We start from the raw sequence: 18,942 nt of genomic DNA, 5'->3' as shown, positions 1-18,942 counted from the left end.
GGAGTGTTCAAAACTTCTTTATACGTAAAAAAAACCCGACCTCTCCTCTCCTCTCCTCTAAGCAGCACTCAGCTACCCGCCTCATAACCATTTCCGCCAAATCAAAGAGGAAATAGAAACCAACACACACACACACACACACACACACACACACATACACATACAGATACCGAGGAAAACATCTCACACATCTCACTGTGCTCATTGGAACAAATTCGTCTTAAATGTACCTTTAAAAAAACTGTTAAATTTACTGTTGATTTTCAAAAAATAACAAATTAACTGAACTTCCATCTTGATTTCCCGCCTGCACCAGAAGATTAAAGCCAATGTTCAAACTGTGTAAAAACAACGTGGGCGTAATACCAATACAGTGGTTCCCAACCTCTGGTTTTCCCCATATAAGGGTCGTGAGATGCATGTAAAGGGTCCACCAGATGTTAAAACTACATTCTGATACATACATTTACATTTTTGATCATTTTTTTAATGTCTTAATCAGCTGATTATCTTCACAATTACTTTATTATTTAGTCGTAATGCTGTAAAAGCTCAAGGGAACCTTTAAATTACAGCTGTGACTGATGATTACTTTCATTATAGCTTCATCTGTTGATTGTTTTTTCCCAATAAATTGATTAATCTTTGGTTTTTTAAAGCATCAGAAAACACTGAATAATATCCTAGAGCACCAGATGATGTCATTAAGTGTTAGATTTTGTCTCAGTAACAGTCTTAAATCCCAAAAACATTCACTTTGCTATAATGTACATGACCTTTCCAACTGGGAACCATCAAATATTTTAATATTTTGGTATTTTTGCTTAAAAAAAATGATTAATTGATTATCAAAACGAGTCTAATTGTTGGAGCTCTTCTTCAAATTACTCCAAAGATTGTCTTCTGTGATAATTAATTGAATAAAAAACAGGAAAATATTCACATTTCAAACCAGAACAGAAGCTATTTTTTTGCCTTAATCAATTAATCAATTATCAAAATAGCTGTTGAATAATTTTCTGTTGATTCAAGTCAATTAAATTTTATTTTTTATAGCGTCCAATCACAACAGAAGGGAAACACTACAGTTGATTTATCTGCTCACAAGTCAGACCTGCAACCTGTTGATGGATTGAGTTAATTAAGAGACATTCATTAAAAGGTTGGGAACCACTGATCTATTAAATAAGATCCACACTCCATATTAATATCATTTATAAAAAATCCATTATTTTACAGGCCTTTACTTCTTCAGTACAGTCAAACTTTTACTGGGTGCAGTTTGAACGAGACAAAAAATAAAATCACCTGTAGAGGTTCTTCACATTACAAACACTGCAGTGCTTTAAAAGAAACGTTGAGCCAAATATTATTTCCTCTCTTTTTTTACATTTAGTGCAATTTCAACTTTTTGGAAATAAGATTTAATTTATTTCTAATCTTTTCCTTCTTATCTGGAAGGTGTGGGAAGCTTTATTCTTAATCTCGACCCCCCCCCCCCCCCCCCCCCCCCTGTTAGCGTTCACAAAGTGGCTGCTTGCTGCTCATTTGGAGAGATTTTAGGCAAAAAATGTAGCGTTTACTCATTCAGCCCACGACCCCACCCATCTCCAAAAATGCCACGCTACATAAACAAACAACAAGCACCCAGGTATTTATCTTGGTGGCACAGGGCCGGAGGGAGACGATCACCACCTCCTCCTCCTCCTCCCTCCTCCTCCTCCTCCTCTCTGTCATTAGTCTCCTCTCTCTCACTCTTGTCTCTTTGTCTGGATTGTGGCTTCGCTCATGTGACAGCAGACTGCCGCAATGCCTCATCTGTCCTGGGAGATTCTTAACAAACATCTCCTTCTCAGGAAGAATAGCACCTCCTCCTCCTCCTCCCCTCTCCTCCCTTTCTCCTCCTTTTACTCAAGTCTAGGATGATTATAATTAATTTTAAGCCCACTTGGTCACTTGGTTCAACAATCTGGTCAAATAGTCGCCTCCTGATTGGCTGCGTCTCTCTATCTCTCATGTGGATATTCTGATTGGTCGGCCACATCAGTCGGAGGGGTATAGGGACACGATAAGACTTCTCTCATCAATTGGCTGATTATTACAAAAGGTGCAGTGAACACACACACAATATATCACACAATCAAACCAGAGTTTCCCATGAGAGGAGGGTGAGCAGCACACACACACACACACACACACACACACACACACACACACACACACACACACACACACACACACACACACACACACACACACACACACACACACACACACACACACACACACACACACACACACACACACACACACACACACACACACACACACACACACACACACACACACAGAAAGCACTGATGTGCCTGGTCTGGAGTACCTACGCCCATATTTGCATATTTGCATTCAAATAGCTCACACACACACACACACACACACACACACACACACATACATACAGCAATGTATTTGGCAGCCCCATCTGTTGTTGTTATTGTAGACAACAAACACTCACGCTCGCTCTCACCCACATATGCACACACACACACACACACACACACACACACACAGAGGGAAACAGATACACACGTGAGAGTTTGGCAGGGATTTGCATTCTATGGAGGAAAATGGAGTCGAATTAAGCAGCGGCGGATGGAAAAAGATGGTTAACGTAATGAAGCAACAAGGGACCGACACTATTAAGTTCCTTCCTGTGTGTGTGTGTGTGCGTGTGCATGTGTGTGTGTGGTGTGAAGAGATACACACAGCAAGAGAGAGTGAGGAGAGAGAAATGTATATAAAGAGAAGACATAACAGAGGCAGAGAAAAAGTAGAGGCAGCTGAGGATACAGAGGAAAGGAGGGGTGGGGGAAAAAAGAAAAGAGAGATTGAGTGAGTGGTGGAGGGGAAACGTCAGTGTCCGAGCTGCAGTTGAGCTGCTGTCCCATGCAGGAGTGAGGGGCAGTTAGCGAGCAGCGACGGGATATTTAAGAAGGGAATCTAAAGGGATTAAAAAAACCCAGAAGAAGAGCGGTCGATAGAAGCTACACTTACATTTAAATCATTTATATGTGTCAAAAAAAAGAAGAAAAAAAGCTGCAACCATGACGATGTTCAACATGGCTGCAGTACATCTGCAGCTTTGATATGGCCAGATGTATAGACTGTGCTGTGGATATGTGACTCTGCAGATGTGTGTGTGTGCGTGTGTGTGTAGAGGGAGAGGAAAAAGAAAAAAAAGGTATGCCGCTCTCCGAGGCAGACAAAAAAACAAACAGCCACTCATCTCAACCTCTGCGCACATACCACCCACACACACATATATACAGACCTTGCAGAGCCGAGCACCCAAACCACCCACACACAGTGACAGACATGCGCAGTCACTGCATGGAGCCAGACACACACGTATGCAGCACATAGATCGAGACGCAGACCCAGCCTGGCATAGGCATGCGCATTACACACACACACACACACACACACACACACACACACACACACACTCACACACACACACACACACACACACACACACACAGTACTACTGTCAAAAGCTCTTTCGAGTGAGGAGGCAGACATTAACATGCCATAAATGGAGATGGAGGGAAGCGAGAGAGAGAAGGGAGGGAGAAAAAATAAACTGCATACATACATTAATATGCACGCACGCACACACACACACACACATACACACACATTAAAAACACTCCCACACATTATATTCGCCCAGATGCACACAGACACAAAGCCTTTACAAACAGCTCCCCTAACCCACCCTGCAATAAACCACAAACACTCTCACACACACTCTCTCACACACTATCACACACACACACACACACACACACACCAGTATGCATGCATGCATTCACACCAAATCATCCGAGCGTCCCTGCTACACCCCTCAACCCTCCCCTCCTCCTCCTCATTTGTCCCTCCTCTCTAGGGAGGCTCTGACTGTCCTCTTCTTCTTCTTCTTCTTCTTCTCTCTGGGATTGTTTTTTTCTCTCCTCCATTTAAGGCGGCGGTTTTAAACAAAGCATTTAAACGGAAAAAGGACAATATAAAAAATGTGCAAACTCTCTCCTCTTTACTCCCACACACACACACCTCACACCTTTCTACCTTCTCCCCCCTCGCCCCCCCCCCCCCTCCTTCCTCCCCTAATCGCTTTCACTTTTACTCTCTTTCTTTATATCTCTCACCCTTCTCTGTCCTCAGTTATTGAACTTGGTTAAGTCTCCATGGGTCGTACCATGTACCACAGTATATAAGGTGGGGCCAGGCAGCAGGGATTCAATTTTTAAATAAAAAAAGATGCCCCAAATGCCTTCCTCCTCTTCCTCTTCCTCCTCCTCCTCTTCTTCCTGCTGACTATTGAACTATTCTCAGGACCAACAGCTTCTTTGACTAAAAGCCTCTTTAAAAGAAATGATTAAAAAAAACTTGATATACATGTTAATATATAAAACAAGAACAAATAGTCACGTAAACATCTTTCCTCATAAGTCAGGCCTCGAATAGCAGATGAATATTTTATAACACTGCTCTATAAGACAGGTTCAACGCCGCCTCTAAGGCAGCTTTGGTTCTTCCTCGGGGGGCGTTTGGATGCTTTGATTTAGTTTAGTTTCACAGCGACGGACCCTTCCACCTTAAGTGGGAGTGTGTGTGAGTATGTGTGTGTGTCAGTCCAAACATCAATAAAACACCTGTGACAGTGACATTAAACAGTTTCAATGTTCTCTACGTCAGCCTCCGCACCCCGCTTCTAGTGCCACGCTGGCTGTAAGGTGCTTGAGGTTTCTTCTCATTTAAAAACATCAAAACAGGCCAAATATTCATTCAAAGCTAAAAGATAATAATAAATGTCAGTTGTGTCAAAATAAACATCTAGTGAAATATTTCAAACAATCTATAATATGTAACTTTTTTTTCTGTCTGTGTTTTAAAGCGTTAGTTTTCAAGATTATCATGCTTAAAAAAAAAAAGCTAAGTATTTGACACGATATGTTTTTTTCGCACTGGGAATTTCGTATGTTTAAAAGTTTGGTTCTCCGATCATCGCAGATATGCAGATAAAATTTAACGCACAGGAAATGGCACGTAACACGAGGGGAATGTGAAGGAAAAAGCAGCTCGTCTCGTAACAGCAGGATTATCTTTTAAATTAAAAAAAACTCGACGTGATTTTCAACCACGACGCTGAAAGGTGCACCGCTGCCCCCTACAGTCAACACATGGCACTGCAGTATGTACGACTCAAACATGATGAGACCACCATTTTTCTAAGGTGTTTTTTACCAAATCCATCAAAGTCATTCTACACAACAGATATCACCATATTAGCTAAGAGTCCGATGGGTCTGTAAACTAACATATCAATTTTCGGAAACTTCGGAAGTACTCAGCACTGAATGGAGACTCATTATGTTTCCATTGGATAAAATACAACAATTAAGATCAAACTAAAACCTTTTCATGCCATGTTTATACTACAGTATATACGATCCAAAAACATGTGTAACCACTATTTGTCTCCGGTTTTGCCAAATCCATCGAGGTCATTCTACACAACAGATAACCGTATTAGATACGAGTTATTTGAGACCTTTCCGCAACTTCGAAATCATTCAAGAACTTAGTAACTTGGAAAATTCGGTACTCCAGAGTCAAACTTTTAAACTTGTGCCACTGAATATTTCACTAACACACAGACTCATCCGGTTTCCATTGGATAAAACACAACAATGAAGACCAAACTAAACCTTTTTCATGCCATGTTGTCCCTAAATCGTCCTTGCTTAAAAGCCACAGGGCTGTCGGTGCACAATTACATCTCTTAATAACCTTCGGTACATTAGGTTAGAACAGTTTACAAGCAGTAGCTAATTTTACATATAAAGAATCTATTAAACAAACACGCTAAAATGTTACCTCTGGGTGCAGAAATGGAGGTAAATCACTGAAATGTCTTTAATCTGATTCATTCAACAATCTCGGTCTTGATTCTGTGTCGCCTGAGTCCTTTTTCGGCTTTTGGATCTTGGTCTTGGATCTCTGGGAATCTTGTCTCGACTTGTCCACAAACACAGTGAACTATCTCACTTTGGTGTGGGGCAATAAAAAAGAAGAAGGCCTTTTGCTGCCTGGATGTAATAAACAAACGTCCAAATTTTGTCATGACGTCATCTTAAAAAGGTTTAAAGACTCTGTTGGGTATACACAACACACGTCGGATATATACGAAGAACCTATTCTTAGTTTCACTCTGCTCTGTTGATTTCTGGAGTACACACTAATGGGCTGCACACTGGGTGGGCATCAGTAATCTATTTAACACACAGGCTAGATACACTGTTATTTTACAGTTGGCTTAACTTTGCATCCAAGTTTTATTAAAGAGGATCAAGCCTTTGTTGACTGTCTGGGAGTGATCTCCTGATTATAAAGAAAAAAAAGCATGAGAGAGTGTCCACGTTAAGACTTTCAAATCTCTCTTCACGTCTGAGGGACTAGAAGAAGAAATAATAAAACTAGAATCTGGTAAATTTGGATGAATAATATCAAGATTAAAGAGTAAATATCTACCTGCACTAGCACTGAATGTGAGCTTTTATGTGATGATACTGAATACATTTATTAAGTGATGGAAGAAAGAGAGAGAGAAAGAAAAAAAGCCTTGTATTCAACTTCAAACTGAATAAAAGCAAAAAGCTCTCTCCAGGTTGCAGCTGAGGCCTGTATTCATCTGCATTGTTGAACCTGAAGGTCACTTTTATTTATTTATTTATCTATTCATCTTCTTTTCTTTTTTTAAAGAGAGAAAAAGATCCAAGTTCTGCATTCTCGTTTTTTTCTTTTCTTCTCCTGAACGCAATCGTTCAAGCCGCGCAAATGATCAAAGGTTGAACGTGACTATAAGATGATGATTTCAGGGTTGTTTCTATGACAACGTTTAATTATTTAGTCGCTTTCTTCTTTCTTTTATTTGTTATAGCTCACATACATCCAAGAAGTTCACTGTCAGAAACTAAATTAAACTTTAATCCAATAGAGGGAAACTTCGCCTCTTTCCCTCCATCACCTCTAACCCAAACACTAAAATACATTTTTAGGTGAATTGCTTGCGTGTGAAGAGAATTGAACAGCTTCTGTGGGACTTGGCTTTAGTGTAATTCCCCTTTAATTCCCACGTTGCTCTGGTGTGCTGTAGCTGATGCAGCTGACAGCGCCCAAATGCGTATTAGCGCGTATGTGTGCTCACCGCAGTGATGGGTGAATGAATCGACCAAGCGTGTGTGAAAACATGCTGTCTGGCCTTGCTTGCGCTCCTCTCTTTTCTTTCTCTCTCTCACTCTCTCTCTCTGCTGCAGCACACACACACACACACACACACACAGACAGAGCTGTATTTCTTGCCTTGTACCGATGCCTGAATTAGCACCTTTGTCCATGCCAGGCGAGCACGCATCCAACCGGCAGCGTGTGAGGGGGAAACTTGTGCTGCTAACAGGCGTGGTGGTGAATGTTCTTATGGAAATAAAATAATAAACAATTTAGACATGAGCTGAAAATGCAAGAACATCACTGCTGTATCTCCACACACACAAACACACAAACACACACACACACACACACACACACACACACACACACACACACAAAAGACACCCACTCATATACAACTCGTTCCTAAGCTCACTGATAGAAACTCGCTTTTGGATATTCCTCGACTTTCATTCTGGTTTAAAACAAACTAAATAAGGGGTGATGAACTTATAAAATTCATTTCAACTAGTAATTTTTCTCCTCTTTTTTTGTTGCATTTTTAAAAAATAAAACCACCCTACCCCCCCCCTCCCCCCTTTTCTCTTTCAGATACGTACAAAAACGTAGTTCGATTGTACTCATACCGCATTACACAGTGCATTTACCACGCGCAAAGTCTTTGACAATCACCGGTAACAAGTTTTCTCTCCATCAGGAGCCTTGGCAAAAAAAATAAAAAAAATAAAAAGACACACATAAAGGAAAAAAAATTTAAGAATAAAAAAAAAAACACACGAAAAAGTAAACGTTTTAGGATTAAAACAGCGAGGGGAGGATCATGGGAAAGGTTTTTTTAGTTAATGAAATGTTAGTTTTTTTCCCCCGAACTCTCTCCAGCTGATTTAAATATAAGACTTCCTGTTTCCACCACCCGCCCCCTCCTTCCCGAATGTGTCCAGAACTCTCCAGCGTTTCTTTGACTTTCCCAGCGTGCCGGCAGGGGTTGAAAAAAAAAAAAAGAGCGAAAGGGGTTGATGGGGGGTCAAGGGGGAGATCATAAACCATGCCGATATACATATTAATATTCATTTCAACCTCCCCTGACCTCGTCGTCAACCCCTCCTCCTCGCTCTCCCTCTCTCTCTCTCCTCGGAGGAGAAGCTTCCTTCCACCTGGCAGCACAGGTGAAATAAAGCGGAGATAACTCTTAAAAATAAAAAAAAAAGATAGAAAGAAGAAAAAAATAAAAAAGAGGGCTCTGTACAATCTCACATCTCACTCAACCTCTGCTTAACTTTTTACTTAATTTTTTACGATGACGCTGCGGTTCGGATGCTTCGCCACACGCATACATTCAATATCAAAAAACAACAGTGTTACCGGAGTTTGGAGGAGGAAAAAAATATTACTTTCTCCAAACAGGTTTAAACCCCCCCTCTCTCTCCCTTCTCTCCCCGCGCCCCTCCCTCTAGGGGAATGTCTGTGATTGATTATGATAAGAAAAGGGGTCTTAGTGACAGTTCACACTTTTTTAAAAACATAGAAAAATAAAAGGCTGAAACACTCGAAAGGTTTCTTAAAAAAGGTAGGAACAGAGGGATGAGAAGGTTGGCAGGTGTGTGTGTGTAGAGGGGGGGGGGGATTATTGTCAACCTCCTCTTTATCCCTCTGCCACCTTTCTGTGCATCCTTCTATCTCTCTCCACTGAAAGAGAGGAAGGAGGAACAACCCAAAAAAGTGAGGCATTCTGGGCCGTGGAGAGAGATAGACGTGTGGACAAATGAAAGAGCAGAACGAACTGATTGAAAGAAAAAAAAAAAGGAAAGGAAGAGGCGTAAAGGAAGAAACAGATCCCCCGAAACACTTGACGGGGAGGAGGGGGGGAAGTGACAACTGTCAACTTGAACACAGCCACAGTGGCTACCCTTCTCTTCTTCCCCACCATCCCTCCCTCCATCCCTCCCTCCCTCCCCTCCCCTCCATCCATCCTTCCATCCGCGAGTCCATCTGTCCATTCATCTATCGGGTCCGGTTCACTCACTCAAAACAAAGTGCTGCCGTCTCCTCCCAGTCCCCTGGAGGCTGTCTGCCGTCGTGCGGCTCCTCCTCCCTCCGCCCGCCTCGTTATTATTATTTGTTGGCCGCCGCTGCAGCCGCCGCCCGCCACCGCTTCCAGGGAGGCGGCGTCGAAGCCCTGGTCGGCCCCAGCGCATCGGCCCCCTCGCATCGCTCATCTTCACGCTGTCGGCGAGGAAGGCGGAGTAGGCGTCGCTGTCGGCCATCAGCAGCTTGAGCTTGGGGATCCAGCTCTTGCGGACGACGCGGCGGGCGTTGGTGCACATGTCGGCCGCGATGGCGTTCATCTCGCTCTCCTTGAAGCTCGGTGCAAAGTTCTGGCAGTAGACTGGAGGGGAGAAGAGAGAGAGAGAGAGGGGAGAGAGAGAGAGAGAGAGAGAGAGAGAGAGAGAGAGAGAGAGAGAGAGAGAGAGAGAGAGAGAGAGAGAGAGAGAGAGAGAGAGAAGAGAGAGAGAGAGAGAGAGAGAGAGAGAGAGAGAGAGAGGAGAGAGAGAGAGAGAGAGAGAGAGAGAGGGAGAGGAGGATAAAAAAGGGAAACAACAAGTTAGAGAATAAATCAAAAGAACAAGAAACAGAGACGTAGAGCTGGGCGATATGGGCAGAATCAAATATTACACTATCTTTGACCAAATACCTCGATATCCATATTTTGACAATATTGTAAAGATGACTATCGGTGCTTTCACCAAATATTTACGCAATGAGATTTTTGATAATGACTAAGTGGATGAAGGCAATGTTGAGCTCAGAAAATTACATTTTTTAATGTAATTCAGCCTTTAAAAGCAGGAAAAGACACTTATTCCATATCATGATATTCAAAATCTAAGATGATATCTATAAAATATCACGATATCGATATAATATTGATTTATTGCCCAGCCCTAGGACTGTATAAAACCTATGAGGGGGACTTTTTAGAAGCTGTGACACATACAATTGATCATGTTTAAAATACAGTCAAGTGTTTAACCTATTCAAATAACCTGAAACATGCTTTATTGTTATGTCCCATGTTTCTGTATTAGCCTCGTTTTAATCTATTTGTATCTTTTTGGCGATCCCTAACTTTGGCAACAACGTCCTGGAGTGTCTGAACGAACAGCGGCTGCAGGGCCTCTACTGTGATGTCTCCGTGGTCGTCAAGGGACACGCCTTCAAGGTCCCGCATTTATGTTTCTTTTCCTGTTACTAACTACTTTTATTAGACGATATATTGTCTCAGAAATAATCGCAATAAACTATATTATTGTCATTTGAAGATTATTTTATACCACTGATATAATGATAATATAATAGTATAATAATGGGGGGAGATTGAAGAGACTGCCATTATGAACCAGGACAGATACGATATTTATAAAATATCACGATATCGATATAAAATGGATTTACTCCCATTGCCTCTACTGAGACGTAAATCACAAAAACTGTATGACTCACATTTGACGGCGTGCAGCACTCTGTTGTCCAGCGGTTTACGACTCGGGTCGTTGGTTGAAGAGCGGATGCCGGTTCCACAGCTGTTAGCCAGAGTGCTCCTGGGAAGAGAAGAAGAAAAAGACGTGTCCATCATCAGTAGAGCTGGCAAGTATCCTTAAAGTGACAATGTGAATAATCTAAATAATTTGATTTCATTCATTCATTTAAGCTTTATTTAAACTTAATAAAAGGAGGTGTTGCACTCATTTACGTTGTCGTCGAATAATTAATAACATAATTAAAAAATAAATAAATAAAAACACAGTATGGTAATAATAACAGTATTAATAAAACAATTTCAGAAGAACAGAAAATAATCAGAATATAATTAAATAATAACAATTTAAAAACATTCCAGAATTTTGTGGTTACCATGTCGACCATCAGAACCTTATAATAATAACTGCATGACATCATAAATATATTAAACACATGCTGAACTGTGTAGATTAAGTTTTATTAGAGCTGATTTAATGACAAAAAAGCGGCTCATGAAGAAAAAGAAAACTAACGCTACTGAGAAGTTTCAATCATGATGCGAGGTCGTTATGCCGGTTAAAAGTTTCAGTTCTCATTTTTGACGGTTTTGTGAAAGTGAATCAAAACTCCCGATCACATATTCGATGTCTGTAAATCTTTAGATCAATCAGATATCTTGACATTAACACTTTCCCGGCCGCCTACTTCTTCCTGTTTTCACAGTGAGTCGCTTCTCGTTAATGAAAGCTAAAGCCGAAGCTCAACTGTCCCTCGCTGCTTGTTTACGTGTTTATATTCTTGTTAGTCACATGACGAGCAGGCAGCGAGGGGTTAAAGAGGACACACATTTACAGAGTTTGCGGGAAACATAATAAGACACATGACTTTTTGTTATTACAGTACGAGCCGCTTTTAATGCTGATTGTATCACACTGATATACAGATGTGGACTGATGTTTTAGAGCTCTCATTTGTCTACTTTATACTGCTTTTAATGTCAAGTCATGTCACTGTGAGGTTTAAGATGTAACTTTCCTTTATATTATAATGTCTAAAAATGACGAGACCTTAAGCCACCATTAGATTTGTTGTTTTAGCAATGCTATAATGACCATATATTATAACTATTTATCAGTCTCTTTATTAGAATATAACCAGAAAATACAGGAAATGGTTATGCATTATTTAAAAAAACTGAAAAAAAACAGCTTCTATAGGCTAAAGCAGCAAGCCTCTCCTTACACTTGAGCAATAGCAGGAACCTGGCTCTCTTAACCCTAAATGGAAATGGAACCTGATTAATAACCCTAATTAATATCATTGCTAACATCTGTATTTGTCCGACTATTTCATGTCCAAATGACTGCTGTGGGAAAGGTCAGCAACACCAGGTTTGAGCATTACATAAACACACATGTTGTTTAACTCAGTGGAGGCTTGCTGATATGTATAAGATCAACTTTCAAATCATATCGCTCCATTCAAAACGCCAAAGATCACAACATTTGACAGACACTCTCAACTTCAGTCAGACAGTCTCCCCAAAAGAAAATTGTGTTGTTTTTTTATTTTGTGTCCATATTTCCTGTATTTTCTGTTTGTATCTTAAGAAAGAGGCTGAAAAATAAATATGGATGGTCATTAAAACGTTGCTATAATTAAAACAACACAGCTAGTTAGACTTTTGCACAGTACTGTTAGGTTTTATATTTTGTTACGTTGTGTAATTATATTATCCTAAACGTTTCCAACAACGTTCAAACACAGAAGAAATCTCTCGTTTTAATCAACGTTTCATTTGGATCGTCTGTCAGTACGTCATTGCTGCTTTTGTGCTTGTGTCAGCGCTGCGGAGGTCTGCCAGAGGTAAGCCACACACACACACACACACACACACACACACACACACACCACACACACACACACACACACACACACACACACACACACACACACACACACACACACACACACACACACACACACACACACACACACACACACACACACACACACACACACACTAATCAAAAATAGAGAGGAAATGAAGTGATTATAAATAGAAATACTCAATATTACACTAATAAGACAAACATACTCTTAAGCTCCCACATCCTAATTTACACAAATGTATAAACAGACGACATCTCATCATCTACTTTCTGTTTTTCCAACTTCATCTTTATTTTTTCCCCCCATACTGTCGTCCTTCATACATCTGTTTCTGTGTTTGCTGCCAGCGACAGACAGACAGCGATCAGCTCTGATAGCTAGGTGACTCCCAACAGAAGGGTCCGTCTCCATCATCAGTGAAAACACACAGTTTCAGCTCCTCACCGTTTCTCTCCGTCACTGCATCATCATCGTCAGCCCAATGCTGAACACTTAAAGATGCTTTTTCATGTTATCACCGAGACATTCGACTAACTATCATGGCTCACAGCTATTTTACAATATCAATATTACTGCTTGTGTTTTGTTAACTTTTTAGCACATTTCTAAAGTAGACTAAATACTACTTTAGATGCTTTAAGGGTAGAAAATGACTGAAAAATAAATCTTTCAGTATTAAAAACATTTTTTTTCTTCCCATTTTCATTTTAGTTCATTATCCAGTTCATTTACTCCCACCCCATGCTATCATCTTTCTTTTATCTGCCCTTTTTTTAAATCTGAAATTTACACTGAAGCTCAAAATTTATGTTTGTTATTTTTATTATTTTATTATCTATTATTATTTATTGTATTGTTTTATTATTATTTTATTATTGTTATTTATTATATTGTTTTATTATTATTTTATTTATCATTATTTATTGTATTGTTTTTTATTTATTTTATATATTCAATTATTTATATTATTTACTATTTAATTTTATTATTTATTTAATTTTTTTAAATTTTACTATTTATTTTTTATTTATTTTAATTTTATGATTTACTTCATTATTTTTATTTTATTATTTATTTGATTATTTTTTATAATTTTATTATTTATAAATTCTATTATTTATTTTATTTTATTAGTTCTCTTTTTTTTTTTTTTTTTTTTTTAAATGTTATGACTAAATGTTCAGTCAACCAACCAGGCAGTGTGGTTGAGTAAAAGGATGAACATCAGCAATCAAGAACCACACAAGTTCATATTTAAGAATACGTTTGTTATATCAGATGTTTTGTTATGTAGCCTTTGTGGGTCACTGACCTGTCAAAGAACGCGGCCAGCAGGCGTCTGAGCAGCACTTTGTGGCGCGTGCCGGCGCTGACGTGGCAGTTCATGAGCTGAGCGCGGGAGATGAACACGGAGGTGCCGCTCACCAGCTCCAGCTTCTCGGCCGGGTCGCCCTCCTCGTATAGTTTCGGGTGGCAGCGGTTCCCGATCTGACTGATGAGCTCCGCCGGCAGCGACGCCAGGTCCTGCCGGGAGCGTCCACCCCGGCCCCCCCGTCCACCGCCGGAGTCCGGGGCCAAATCTGGCAGAGCCTCCACCCGCTCCCCCACCACTGAGGACAGAGGTAACAACCAACATGATTATGAACTTATATTAACTCATTATCTTTGTCCTACTACTATATATGACACTCAAGTTTAATCCCGGTTCTGAAGAGTGATAAATATTAAATGTTTTATCCACCTATAGTGTATTTAAGAGGACTTATACTAATAAGTACTTCACTTAACCTTTGTGTCGTCCTCCCTGGTCAAATTTACCTCGTCTGTCTTGACTGTTCCTTCTTTCCTTCCTCCCTCCCTCCTTCTCTCTTTCCTCCCTTTCTTCTTTCTTTCCTTCCTCCATCCCCCTTTCTTCCTTCCTTCTGTCCTTCCTTCCTCCCTCCCTCCTTCTTTCCTTCCCTCCTTCCTTCCTTTCCTTCTTTCCTCCCTCCCTCCTTCTCTCTTTCTTTCCTTCCTCCCTCCCTCCTTCTTTCCTTCCCTCCTTCCTTCCTTTCCTTCTTTCCTCCCTCCCTCCTTCTCTCTTTCTTTCCTCCCCCCTCCCTTCCTTCTTTCCTCTGTCCTTCTCTCTTTCTTTCCTCCCTCCTTTCCTTCCTTCCTGTCCTTCCTCCTTCTCTCTTTTCTTTCCTCCCCCCTCCCTTCCTTCTTTCCTCTGTCCTTCGTTCCTCCCTCCTTTCCTTCCTTCCTGTCCTTCCTCCCTTCCTTATTTTCTCCCTCCATCTCTCCTTCTTTCCCTTCCTCCCTCCTTTCCTTCCTCCCACCCTCTTTTCTTCCTTCCTCCCGCCTTTCCTTCCTTCCTTCCTCCCTCCCTCTTTCCTCCCTTCCTTCCTTGACTCGAGGACAACAAAACAGATGTTTCCTGATCTCCATGGTTACCAGATTAAATGTAATATTTAGAACAATTGTATTCCATTACCTTTATTTAATATAAAAGTAATAATGTAAGATCATGCCAAACTAGTTGATATGGTGTTTTATTGACAATTTACTGTTTTTAAGCAAGTTGAATTATTTGGTACAAAGTTTTTATGGTTACACCACTTAGACATTTTTACCATAATCCTCTAATATATTCTCTCAAAATGGATTAAAAGCAGAAATTTGATGCTGGGTCCACAAAAAAAGGATGTGTGCAAATTATTCATACGTTTAATTTTACATTTTAACCCCTTTAAATTTGACTTAACCACATGGATACAAAAAGTTTAATGAGTTTAATACCAGCTCTAGATCCATACTTCTATATAAGACCTTTACACCAATGTTTGCTTTTTAAGATTTCAGTTTTAAGACTAAAAAAATCTCTTAATTTAAAGTTTTTTGCAGGATTTTAGTAAGAAATCTGCCTGATGATGTGATTTTAAGGCACCTAACCTCCACTTTGCTATTGGCATGTCTTTCTCCTTTCTTTACTGCATACTGATGTTTTTATCTTACTTCAGTCGGTGAGAATTTAAAAAGGGAAAAAGGTGAAGTTAGATAAAACAGAGAACTGAGAACGGGCTGCACCCTGAAGCACTCCACCTAAGGGAAACGCTGCTTTTTGCTTTTCTGGATAAACAAACTTTGCAGGACTGGTACTTGTGAGCACATTACAGCAGCTTCTAAGTGCTGCGGAGATCAGAAGACACAAACTTTCTATCTCCATGTAACCGCGGTGACCTGAAAATGAACTCCCACGCTTTCGGTTGTTTTTTTCTTACCTGCGGCGCCGGCGTTCAGCATGCTGTACATGGTGTACATGTTGCAGATTTGTCTGTACTGCTCCTCGGCGCTCTCGTCCGCTATGTCGTCCTCTTCCTCGTCGTCGTGGTAACTGATGGGCGAGTCGCTGGTGTACATGCTGAGCGTGCCGGGGCTCGTGCCTTCGGGCGTGCCGCCGTTGTGGTTGTGGTTGTGGTTGTTGTTGTTATGGTTACTGTTGAGTCCCACCGAAGTGATGCCGCCGCCTCCCAGCAGGCCGGCGTTGGCTGCAGGTCCGCGCCCGGATGCGTCCTGGGCGGCGACGTTAGAGGACGAGGATGAAGAGGATGAGGAAGAGTAGCGTGCGGCCTTCCTCATCCCGCCTCCCCCGCCCCCGCCTGACCCCCCTCCTCCATCGCGGTTGCTCCCCTCCCACAGACGTTTGGCCACAGGGGTGCAGACCACCGAGTAGGGAGAGCCTTCCTGCTGAGGAGGACAGAGAGAGAGAGACGGGTCATTTAGCTTTAACGACTTTTATACACTAATTAAAAAATAACTAAAAATAAACACAAAGCAACAAATTTAACAACAAACAGTCACAATGAAAACATTTTAGCAGCCAAGATTTGATCAATTAATTTGGATTCAAGGTGTTTAGTGCAGATTTTCTTTTTTAGTTTCCTTTTTGGAAAATCAGGAAGTAACACTTTCAGTGCGGCTACCCAAGTTTCATAACCAATGTTGAACAATATCATGACTTTGAAAGACAGAAACTTACTTTAAAAAACATTTTTTCATTCAATAAAAGAAAGTTATCAAATTCTAAATGTTGCTATGCAGTCATTTCCTACATAAAAAAGGTCAAAATGTTGATTTAACCAGGAACAAGTTACAAGTTATTAACCCTTTAAACAGGCAGGAGTGGAAAATGAGATGGAAAAAAAACATAATTTGATGTTACTACTTTTTCATCTCATTTGCACCTAAAGTAAAACATTTCCACAAATATTTTTAATATATTTTGGATTGTATGAGTTGTATCTCCACCAGGATGCATTGCCCCTATTAAAGGTATAAAATGGTTGTAACGGTAAAAACAATTGATTTTATTTAATAAAGAGAAATGATACATTCTTCCTTTCCCATTAATATCACACATACTAGTTTCTAAACTGACTTTATCACTTCTATTAAAGTATAAACCTACCAACAAGCTTCAATTCTACCAATTCAAGGCACACATGCAATTAAACAACCAACTAAACCAATCATGCTGAATCTAATTATTCAGCATCATGTAATTAATTATTTACGAATTATGATGAATCTGATCATACTTTAGGACAGTGGTCTCCAACCCTGCTCCTGTAGAGCTACTGCCCTGCATGTTTTAGGTATCTCCGCTCACTCTAACACACCTAATTCTAATAATGAACTCGTTATCAAGCCCTTTAACGAGCTTCAGCTGCTTCATAACGAGCTATTAATTAGAATCAGGTGTGTTACAGTGGAGAGAAACCTACAACATGCAGGGCAGTAGCTCAGTGCCACGGACAGCTTTTAGTCAATATCATAAAAAGTTGTATTAATATTCAATCCCAAGCCTTATTTATTTAGCTTTAAATGCTTTTTATATTAGTTTATGGTGAATAAATCCATGCAGCTCTTCCACTCTAATAGCTGATAACTTTTTTTTTTAAAGGCAGGAAGTGACTCAGTTCTACCAGACGGACTGTAATCGAATCACAAATAAAGCAAAGGTCAGTGTTCCTTATAATGCCGATGACTACAGTCTGCATCTCTGCTGCTCAACCTGCTGACTTTAGCACTTGTTGAGATTGAATATCACATAAACGACAAATGACAAAAATCTGGTGACGGTTCCAATGTGAAATACTGCTGTATGATTGGCTGAAGCCCGTCTGTTTTGACTGTTCCTTCTTTCCTCCCTTACTTCCTTCCTTCCCTCCTTTCCTTCTTTCTTCCTCCCTTCCTTCCTCACCCCCTCTTTTCCTTCCTTCTTCCTCCCTCCTTTCCTTCCTCCCTCCTTTCCTTCCTCCCTCCTTTCCTTCCCTCCTTCCTTCCTCCCTCCCTCCCTCCCTCCTTTCCTTCCGCCTTCCTCCCTTCCTTCCTCACCCCCTCATTTCCTTCCTTCTTCCTCCCTTCCTTCCTTCCTCCCTCCCTCCCTCCTTTCCTTCTTCCTCCTTTCCTTTCCTCATTCCTTCCCTCTTTCCTTCCTCCCTCCCTCCTTTCCTTCCTTCTGCCTTCCTCCCTTCCTTCCTCACCCCCTCCTTTCCTTCCTTCTTCCTCCCTTCCTTCCTCCCTCCTTTCCTTCCCTCCTTCCTTCCCTCTTTCCTTCCTCCCTCCCTTCCTTCCTCCCTCACCCCTCCTTTCCTTCTTCCTCCCTTCCTCCCTCCCTCCCTCCTTTCCTTCCTTCTTCCTTCCTTCCCCCCTCCTTTCCTTCCTTCTTCCTCCCTCCCTCCCTCCCTCCCTTCCTTCTTCCTTCTTCCTCCCCCCTCCTTTCCTTCCTTCCTTCTTCCTCCCTCCCTCCCTCCTTTCCTTCCTTCTTCCTTCCTTCCCCCCTCCTTTCCATCCTTCTTCCTCACTTCCTCCCTCCCTCCCTTCTTCCTCACTTCCTCCCTTAACTCGAGGACAACAGGAGGGTTAAATCCATACGGTTGCAAACATGTTGAACTAATATTAACTAATTATCTTTGATATCTTGATATTGATATCAACTATATATATATACATATATATATATATATATATACACTTTGATTGAATATCACATAAACGACAAATGACAAAAATCTGGTGACAGTTCCCAAATTTAAAAAAAAAAAGGAGGAGAAAGTAGAGGGGGATGTTGTTACTGTGTTTCTCTCTATTTGAAGCTTGTTTGTGCTTCTTGTCCAAACTCCCCAAAAAAAAAAGAGTATGTGCTGATGATTATCACACTGCTTTCACAGCCGAGTGACGATTAAATATACTGAT

General features: G+C 40.8%; 1 protein-coding gene across 1 annotated transcript in view; it reads right to left on the bottom strand.

Moving 5' to 3' along the window:
- Nucleotides 1-18,942, bottom strand: part of nacc1b (nucleus accumbens associated 1, BEN and BTB (POZ) domain containing b) — a 37,658-nt gene that overhangs the window by 1,011 nt on the left and 17,705 nt on the right. Inside the window, exons 5-7 of the mRNA XM_062436662.1 lie at nt 15,966-16,428; nt 14,018-14,315; nt 10,795-10,892 (exon numbers count right to left, since the gene is read on the bottom strand). Of these exons, the coding sequence (XP_062292646.1) occupies nt 10,795-10,892; nt 14,018-14,315; nt 15,966-16,428 (859 nt within the window). The remainder of the gene's footprint in view (nt 1-10,794; nt 10,893-14,017; nt 14,316-15,965; nt 16,429-18,942) is intronic.

Source organism: Scomber scombrus, chromosome 2 (assembly GCF_963691925.1).
Source record: "Scomber scombrus chromosome 2, fScoSco1.1, whole genome shotgun sequence".
Lineage (NCBI taxonomy): Eukaryota > Metazoa > Chordata > Actinopteri > Scombriformes > Scombridae > Scomber > Scomber scombrus.
Note: the sequence above shows the minus strand (reverse complement) of the source record. Positions and strands in the feature narration are given on the sequence as shown.